At 48.7% G+C, this 10,000-nt stretch overlaps 1 protein-coding gene across 2 annotated transcripts in view; it reads left to right on the top strand.

The window, feature by feature from the left end:
• The window catches only part of trappc9 (trafficking protein particle complex 9), a 201,596-nt gene that overhangs the window by 19,674 nt on the left and 171,922 nt on the right, over nucleotides 1-10,000 (top strand). For both annotated transcript variants that reach the window (XM_035521889.1, XM_035521888.1), the window contains one exon: nucleotides 3,054-3,197. In XM_035521889.1, the coding sequence (XP_035377782.1) occupies nucleotides 3,054-3,197 (144 nt within the window). The remainder of the gene's footprint in view (nucleotides 1-3,053; nucleotides 3,198-10,000) is intronic.

Raw genomic sequence — 10,000 nt, 5'->3', positions numbered from 1 at the left:
CTCTCTCTCTCTCTCTCTCTCTCTCTCTCTCTGAGACAGTGACAACCAGGAGGACAAATGGAAGAGCTAGTGGGTTTTTAATTGGCCCGGGAATTCTCTCTCTCTCCCTCTCTCATCCTTCAAATGCTTAGGGAGAAGGAGACAGACAGCCAGAGAGGAAGACAGAGAGAGGAAAGAATGAGAGAGACAGACGGGTGAAGAGTGAGAATTGTTCCAAGTTTAAATAATGTTTTGCAGCTAGGGTCTAATTAAGCCTGCCTGCTGTCATAAAAATTAATCAAAGCAATCTGTAAATGCATACTAAAGCATTAATGACATAACCAATTAAGCGGCTGAATTAATAAAGCGTTTACTTGAAAATTGGTGAAATTCAGCACTTGCAGAAATGTTTCACCTCTACAACACAAGTAAGGGAGTCTGGGGTCGGTGCACAAATATGTACGTGACCAATCGGCACTCGCGGTCTTGCACGTGACCTTGCACGTGACCAATCGGCACTCGCGATCTTGTACGTGCAGCCAGTTTAAAGCCATGTGCGGGATTTGCTGCTCAGTAGGAGCTTCAGTTCTAACCTCTTCCCTTTTGAGCCTGTTCTGTATCATGTAACCCTTGAAATGTAACAACATCTCTGCTTTCTTCTGTTCATCCACTGAGATTCCTCCATAATCACCCACCTGGCAAAGATGAGTAAAAAGGGTTATTATTGATTCACCTTTTGGTGAATTAGCTAAATCTCGCACTGAAAAAATGAGAACAAGCCAACGTTTTATTAAAGTATGTTTTTATTCTGATGGGAAAAAAAAAATCCTTCATCAAAAATAATTATTTTTTATACCAGGTTGGTATCCATTTAGATTTCACTTTTTAAAGTTGATCAGAGTGTCTAGGAACTTTCAAGCAGTAATCCATGTTGAACTGGGGTGTATATATGAGGTGACACATTCTCTTAGTCATTCTTCAACATGGGAAATACAGGAGAACACAGAATTCAAAGGGAAAGTGTGTTGACCTGCATAAGTCAGGGATTGGCTGTAAAAATAGCTACTTCTCTGAAATGCCAGTTGGGGCAATAATTAAAAAGTTCCAATCAACTGGAACTGTGACAAACGTGCTGGATTAAGACTGTTTATTTTGTCCCCACACACAGTGAGGAAGATGGGGATTTTTTTGCCTCTCTTACCAAGGATCGCTGTTGGAGAGGGAAAAAGTACCATCGTGTGGTCACCACGTCTCCAAAACTACCATCGGACTCCGTCTCCATGCCGACAGATTGTTTGGAAGACACGCCAGGAGAAAGACTTCACTGTCACCAAACCACCATCTTAAGAGCCTGGAGTTTGGGACTTTGACTTAAAACCGTGTTCTGTGGTCCGATGGAAAGAAGCTTGAGGTTTTCGTCAACAAGCACTCAATGTAGGTTTGGCGTTAACAGGACAACGGTGGATATCAGGTTCTTTTCTGTGTGAAGGTTGGTGACGTGTTTGTGACGTTGTGGGGCTTTTTCTACAAAGACCCTGGGAACCTCATTTGGGCACACGGCATCGTGGACTTCGTGAAAGGCCGGGACACTTTAAATCAAAATCGTTCTACCTTTGCTAAGAAACTAACGAATCGGTCATCAGTGGATCAGGACCATGACACAGAACAGACATCCAGATCAACACAGAAATGGTTAATGAACACAAAATCAAACTGATCTGAACCCCACAGAAAAGCTGTAGGGTGAGTTAAAGAGGAGAGGACATGAGAGGACCCTGTACGTTCTGGAGAGATTCTGGGTAGAGGAACAGTCTCAAACTCCCTGCTCTGTATCCTGGGTTCTCCAGCATTCTGAGATGTTACGGGAGAAGACTAAGTGCTGTTTTATTAGCAAAGGGAGGTTGTACAAAGTATTAAATGTGTGGATGCCAATAATTGTGGAGAGGACTGTGTGTGTGTGTGTGTGTGTGTGTGTTGCAGGGAAGAAGACGTGACTTTGACACTGATGTATGTGACAGGAGAGAATGTCTGCTCAGCCTACATGTTTCAGTTTTTAGGGTGTGTGTGTGTGAGAGGGAGAGAGCACGCTTTGGAAAGCGGGTGGTTTGTGTGTGTATGCGTGTGTGTTTTTGGCAGGGGGTATGTTTGTGTGTTTCTGCAAGGGAGAATAAGGGATTTGAGAGCAGCTGGTTTTTGGCGTGGGTGGGTGTGTGTGTGTGTGTGTGTGTGTGTGTGTGTGTGTGTGTGTGTGTGTGTGTGTGTGTGTGTGTGTGTGTTTGTCTTCTCTGATGTAGCCAGTATGGTGCAGGCTGATAGCTTAGCAGCTCCACAGATGCCTTTATCTTCTTGCTCAAGCTAATGGGATTCACCCTCAGTATCACCACACACACACACACGTGCGCACATCAGAACATAAGGATGGCGAGATGGAGAGCGAGAGAGAGCAAGCGATGATTGAATGTGTGAAGAGAGGCGAACCAAAATTGACTGAAGGAGAGAGAGCGAGACGGAGAGATGCACAGAGGGAGAGAGAGAGAGAGAGAGGGAAGACAGACAGACAGGTATTAGACACTGAGGGTCAAACGCTGGTAGAAAAGAAAATGATGAGGGGAACAAACTATTTACACAGCGCAGGGTTGCAGGTGTGTGGGACTCGGATGGAGTCGCTTCGGCGAGACGGGGGAGGCGGGGCTGGCGGAGCTCGGCTTCTGCAGAGACTGGCGTAGCAGTGCTATTTTTAGCTCTCTGAGTGGAAGCGCTCTCACCGACGCAACGGCAGCGTCTAGCGCGGGATCTGAGCTACCGCGGCGGAGCGGGCAGAGAGCACTGATGTGCGACGGACGAAGGGCGAGGGTTAACCCCTCCGCCCCGGTCATTACAGCCCTCGCGTGGGGACGTTATTAACTTATCACCACGCTAACACTCTGACACACTCGCTCTGTGTGTTGCTGTTTCTTTTTCGGTCTTTCTCTCTGTCTTGCTCTCCCCCTATCTACTTGTGTTAATTGTATGTCTAAAATGGGCATTCAGGTATTTTTTTCCCCTCTCGTTTGTGTGTGCGCGTACGTGTGTAGGTACACACCGTGGCTGGGCAGCTGTACAGATGCGGTTGCTGCATGAGCTTGTGTATGCGTCTCGGCGCATGGGCAACCCAGGCCTCTCGGTGCGCCATCTCTCCTTCCTGCTGCAGACCATGCTGGACTTCCTTTCAGACCAAGGTGTGTCTTCCCCCCACTCACACACACACACACACACACACACACACACACACACACACACACACTTTTTGCCTCTTTGCTGCAGGCAATGTTTGACTTTCTCTTAGACAAGTGCCCCCCCCCCCCCCCCCCCCCCCCCCCCCCCCCCCCCCCCACCACACACACACAAAATTCCTTCCAGCATCTTGACACACCCCTCCTTGCGTCCCACAGGGAGCACACCCAGCTGGGCGGGGCACTTAGATGAAGACAGGCAGTGAGAAACAGACAGACAGACAGACAGACACAGAGATACATACAGACAGGCAGTAAGAGACAGACAGGCAATGAGGTAGACTCCTGTTCCACGTCAGCAGAGTGGACCCCTCAAACAGCCCAGCTGGGAACAGCTGTCTGTCTGTGCGTGTGTGTGTTTGTGAGTATGAGATTCCTGGCTTCCCTGTGTAGCCTTACTTGGGCCACTGCTGAGACATTGAGATTATACTTTGTGTTGTCCACCAGTGGTCCGTTAGATTGGCGTCTCTGTGGATTTGACCTATAATCCTCTCTCTCTTACACACACACACACGCACGCACACACAAACACAAACACATACATGTGTTTGGCTCTGGTTCCTCTGGCTCTGTCAAGCCTGCTATATCTCCCACAAGCAGACATACCAAAAGACTTCACTCCTCTCAATTGCTTTGTTTGACCTCTGGCAGCCATTTTGAGTTCTGCTGATCTGTGGACAGGGTCATGTGACTACTGATGACCTCCTGGCTCAGAGAAAACTAGACAGGGAAACGTCATGCTCACGACGGTGCCAATAAAACCCTATCCCCATTTAAAGACCATGAAAAAGCGCAGATACAGGCTACATTTAACAAGCTAAACACATTTTCTGTAATTATTTCTATTTTCCTTTTTCAAGGCTCAGAGCCAACTTGAGTTCTGCTTTTTTCTAAACACAGAAACCCCCTGATACCTACTGATGCAAAATTTGTGCGTGCGTGCGTGTGTTTTTGTTTTATTCTGCAAACTGCTGACAACATTTCTTGCAAGTTCCAAACAAAAATGTTGTCATTTATACATTTCTTTTGCAGAACATGAGAACTGGTCAAAATACCAAAAAAAAGAAGAAAAAAAGCCCTGTTGTTAGATCTCAAACAATGCAAAGAAAACAAGTTAATATTCTTTTAAAACACCACAATACTAATGCTTTGACTTTCAGAAGATTTCTGAAATCAGTATTTCAGGGAATAACTGACCTTGGCGTGCTCTCCACCAGTCTTTCACTGTAAACTCTAAGCCGCTTGGCTTTGTTAGATGGATTGCGATCGTCCGTCTTCCTCTTGATCACAGTCCAGTGGTTTTCAGCGAGGGCTCAGGTCTGGAAGCTGGGCTGGTCGTGACAGGGTCTTGATCCGGTGCTCCTCCAACCGCACCTCGATCGACCCAGCTGCGAGACACGGCGTGCCGGTCAGTGCATTGTCGGAGCAGAAGGAAGCAAGATTTCTCCCAGGCTAACCTTGTAATGCGGCTTGATTTGTGACAAAGTCCTTCCTGAATCCGGCCTTACTGAAGCACCCTTAGGTCACCAGCGGTCCTCCACCGGACACCACGGCGGGTGCGAGACACGGTGACTGGTGGGCTTCTCAAGGTTCTCTGTCTAACCGTTAGACGGGCAGGTGATGGGCCAAGCTGAAAAACGAACACCTCAGAAATGATGACCTTACTCAGTCCTTCTGGGGCTTTTTTCTAGCTTTTTTCCTAGCCTGGCCTGACTTCAGCCCTGCTCTCTAGGAGGGCAAACTTATTGTGTTGGTGTTGTTTGATATTGCATTTATCGTTGTCTGATACTGAGCTTATGCTTAGTTTGCACTTATTTTAGATATCAGCACTGATTGCTGTATTTAGCACTCTTCTAGTTCAGCGGTATCTTGGGTATGTTGTGCCCAGCATCTGCTGCTTAACCTTTTGTTCATGTGAACTGCCATCTTTGAAATTGTAAGCATGGGAGCAACGTGGCACTCGGTTTATTCCTCTGCCAGTAAATTCAGGATTTAATCTTTGTTTCCCTCACTCAATACTTTTTCTTTTCTGCTCATTTGGCATGGTCAATAGTTACTTTTTGGATTACAATGACGTCTGAGTTACTACTAGCATTGTTTTGGTCACCCACCTGGTCCTATTACAAGAGTTTTTTTTTGTTCCTTGTTGAATAAGATTTGGTTCAGGTGATCACCTGATCACCTGTAGTAGAATGTGCGCGTGCGTGCACGCATTCCAGACTCGAATGCCATCATGTTCACTACAACCACGTGAGATTAATACTATGTCCTAGGACCCAAAACGTCTAATAAGCAATGAATGACCCTAACGGTAACTTGTTTTTACCAAGTTCCAGATAAGTTTATGTTGCTAATATTTTTACCAGGACATTGTGAAAAGTGGAAGCTTTAATTTTTAATTTGTTTACATTTTTAGTATTCCTTATTATTTATTTATTTTGCTGATGTCTGTTTTTGTGAACGGCACATGAAGAGGGGGAGAAGCTATATATGGGTCATAGGTCAAGCAAGAGTCAAAACAGTGAGAAGCTGCATTATATATAATGCAGTATGGATATTATTATTATTATTATTATTATTATTATTATTATTACTAATATACTATAATAATAATAATATTTTAAGTTTTTGTTACTGCTAGTTAAATTCGATGCCGGTTAAATTTAAAAAATGGACCTTTCTAATTTGATATTTTTTACATTCATATTTTTGCTTGGGTCCAAGATCTTGGTTGTGATCTTGGCACAGAGGTGCAGTGTTGTCAGCTTGCCATTGTGTCTCATCATTATGTTCATAATTAACTACTAAATTAATTTAACACAAGCCGATAGACAAAGAGACATTAAATATTTAATGCATGCGATCCTTTCTGAGTTACTAATTTTAGTCAGCATATCAGAGGATTTATTTTCTAGTTGTTTGAAACTGTTTTACAAGCGCACACACACACACACACACACACACACACAGTCTGCATTTGGTTTGGGTCATTATGCTACGTCTGGTTTGGTGTAACCCAGCCTACTCTGTAGGGCATCTAGACCCAGACTCAGCAAGCCGTCTCGTCTAAAAACTGGCATGCAAATCAAATTAATTTCAAAACTCTGCAGTGAGGCTGCAGTAAGGTTGCTGTTCACACTACTGAAAACCCACGAATGTGATACTAAATGTAATTATTTACATGTTGTAACATGCATAGTGCCTCATATGGTGTAAGATTTGGAATAAGGGCTTGAAGAAAGCAGTGTTATTGTGAGATGAACAAAGTGCTGCCTAATGCACAGCTGAGCTCAGGTGTGTTTGTTCTGGGGCTTTGCTTGTTTGTTTTCCTCTCTTGGGACCTGGTGCGGCTGAGTGACAAAGCTTCCTCTGGTCTGTGCCTTTAGAGGAGACGAGAGTCCGAAGCACTTCCTCTCCGCTCAGGGTTGGGGCTGGGCGGGGAGACGGCCGTCTGTCTCTCCAGCCTGACGAGCAGCGGCCACAGGCACGAGCGTTGGGGAGAGAAGGAGGGAGAGAGAAGGATGGAAAGAGGTCTCCTATTGCTTATTTTTGTTTTGTTTTTTTTTTGGTTACATTTTCTTGCTGTAATGCTTTGGCAATACTGTTCTCATAACGGTCACACCAATAGGGCTACTTAGAACCTTGAATCATGAGAGAGGGAGACGGCGAGGAGCTGAAGTCAACGCAGGGTAGGAGGTAAATGTTGTAGAAGAACTGGAGGTGGAAAGAGACAGATGTGTGCAGCGCGGGAGAGGCAGGCAGACGAGTGACAGAGAGAGAGCGATAGAGGGGGAGAGAGAGAGAGAGAGAGCGAGAGAGATGGGGAGAGAGAGAGCGAGAGAGATGGGGAGAGAGAGAGCGAGAGAGATGGGGAGAGAGAGAGCGAGAGAGATGGGGAGAGAGAGAGCGAGAGAGATGGGGAGAGAGAGAGAGAGATGGGGAGAGGGAGAGAGAGAGGGGGAGAGAGAGAGCGAGAGAGATGGGGAGAGAGAGAGCGAGAGAGATGGGGAGAGAGAGAGCGAGAGAGATGGGGAGAGAGAGAGAGAGAGAGATGGGGAGAGAGAGAGCGAGAGAGATGGGGAGAGAGAGAGCGAGAGAGATGGGGAGAGAGAGAGCGAGAGAGATGGGGAGAGAGAGAGAGAGAGAGATGGGGAGAGAGAGAGAGAGAGAGATGGGGAGAGAGAGAGAGAGAGATGGGGAGAGAGAGAGAGATGGGGGGAGAGAGAGAGAGATGGGGAGAGAGAGAGAGATGGGGAGAGAGAGAGAGAGAGATGGGGAGAGAGAGAGAGAGAGATGGGGAGAGAGAGAGAGAGATGGGGAGAGAGAGAGAGATGGTGAGAGAGAGAGAGAGAGATGGAGGGAGAGAGAGAGAGAGATGGAGGGAGAGAGAGAGAGAGATGGAGGGAGAGAGAGAGAGAGATGGAGGGAGAGAGAGAGAGAGATGGAGGGAGAGAGAGAGAGAGATGGAGGGAGAGAGAGAGAGAGATGGAGGGAGAGAGAGATTGGGAGAGAGAGAGAGATGGGGAGAGGGAGGGAGAGAGAGAGAGATTGGGAGAGAGAGAGAGAGATTGGGAGAGAGAGAGGGTGATGGGGGGGGAAAGGGAGAGAGATGAGGGGGAGAGAGAGAGATGGAGAGGGAGAGAGAGATGAGAGAGAGAGAGATGGGGAGAGGGAGGGAGAGAGAGAGAGATGGGGAGAGGGAGAGATGGGGGAGGGAGAGAGAGATGAGAGATGGGGAGAGGGAGGGAGAGAGAGAGAGATTGGGAGAGAGAGAGAGATGGAGAGAGAGAGAGAGAGATGGGGAGAGAGAGAGAGATGGGGAGAGAGAGAGATGAGAGAGAGAGAGATGGGGAGAGGGAGGGAGAGAGAGAGAGAGATGGGGAGAGAGGGAGAGATGGGGGAGGGAGAGAGAGATGAGAGATGGGGAGAGGGAGGGAGAGAGAGAGAGATTGGGAGAGAGAGAGAGATGGGGAGAGGGAGAGATGGGGGAGGGAGAGAGAGATGAGAGATGGGGAGAGGGAGGGAGAGAGAGAGAGATTGGGAGAGAGAGAGAGATGGAGAGAGAGAGAGAGAGATGGGGAGAGAGAGAGAGATGGGGAGAGAGAGAGATGAGAGAGAGAGAGATGGGGAGAGGGAGGGAGAGAGAGAGAGAGATGGGGAGAGAGGGAGAGATGGGGGAGGGAGAGAGAGATGAGAGATGGGGAGAGGGAGGGAGAGAGAGAGAGATTGGGAGAGAGAGAGAGATTGGGAGAGAGAGAGAGAGAGATGGAGGGAGAGAGAGATTGGGAGAGAGAGAGAGATGGGGAGAGGGAGGGAGAGAGAGAGAGATTGGGAGAGAGAGAGAGATGGGGGAGAGAGAGAGAGAGATTGGGAGAGAGAGAGAGGGTGATGGGGGGGAAAGGGAGAGAGATGAGGGGGAGAGAGAGATGGGGCAGAGAGAGAGAGATGGGGGAGGGAGAGAGAGAGATGGGGAGAAATGGGGGAGAGAGAGAGATGGGGGAGAGAGAGAGATGGAGAGGGAGAGAGAGATGGGGAGAGAGGGAGAGATGGGGAGGGAGAGAGATGAGAGAGAGAGAGATGGGGAGAGGGAGGGAGAGAGAGAGAGAGATGGGGAGAGAGGGAGAGATGGGGGAGGGAGAGAGAGATGAGAGATGGGGAGAGGGAGGGAGAGAGAGAGAGAGATGGGGAGAGAGGGAGAGATGGGGGAGGGAGAGAGAGATGAGAGATGGGGAGAGGGAGGGAGAGAGAGAGATTGGGAGAGAGAGAGAGATGGGGAGAGAGAGAGAGAGAGATGGGGAGAGAGAGAGATGGGGAGAGAGAGAGATGGGGAGAGGGAGATGGGGAGAGGGAGGGAGAGAGAGAGAGAGATGGGGAGAGAGGGAGAGATGGGGGAGCGAGAGAGAGATGGGGAGAGGGAGGGAGAGAGAGAGAGATTGGGAGAGAGAGAGAGATGGGGAGAGAGAGAGAGAGATGGGGAGAGAGAGAGATGGGGAGAGAGAGAGATGGGGAGAGAGAGAGAGAGATGGAGGGAGAGAGAGAGAGATGGAGAGAGAGAGAGAGAGATGGAGGGAGAGAGAGAGAGAGATGGAGAGGGAGAGAGAGATGGGGAGGGAGAGAGAGATGAGAGAGAGAGAGATGGGGAGAGGGAGGGAGAGAGAGAGAGAGATGGGGAGAGAGGGAGAGATGGGGGAGGGAGAGAGAGATGAGAGATGGGGAGAGGGAGGGAGAGAGAGAGAGATTGGGAGAGAGAGAGAGATTGGGAGAGAGAGAGAGATTGGGAGAGAGAGAGAGAGATGGGGAGAGAGAGAGAGAGATGGGGAGAGAGAGAGAGAGATGGGGGGAGAGAGAGAGATGGAGGGAGAGAGAGAGATGGAGGGAGAGAGAGAGAGAGATGGAGGGAGAGAGAGAGAGAGATGGAGGGAGAGAGAGAGAGATGGGGAGAGAGGGAGAGAGATGGGGAGAGAGGGAGAGATGGGGGAGGGAGAGAGAGATGGGGAGAGGGAGGGAGAGAGAGAGAGAGATTGGGAGAGAGAGAGAGAGAGAGATGGGGAGAGAGAGAGAGAGAGATTGGGAGAGAGAGAGAGGGTGATGGGGGAAAGGGAGAGAGAGAGAGGGTGATGGGAGAGAGATGAGGGGGAGAGAGAGAGATGAGGGAGAGAGAGATGGGGGAGAAAGAGAGAGATGGGGGAGCGAGAGAGAGAGATGGGGAGAAATGGGGGAGAGAGAGAGATGGAGAGGGAGAGAGAGAT

Source organism: Electrophorus electricus, chromosome 2, assembly GCF_013358815.1.
Source record: "Electrophorus electricus isolate fEleEle1 chromosome 2, fEleEle1.pri, whole genome shotgun sequence".
Lineage (NCBI taxonomy): Eukaryota > Metazoa > Chordata > Actinopteri > Gymnotiformes > Gymnotidae > Electrophorus > Electrophorus electricus.
The sequence above is the reverse complement of the archived record's forward strand: the minus strand, read 5'-3'. Positions and strand labels throughout refer to the sequence as shown.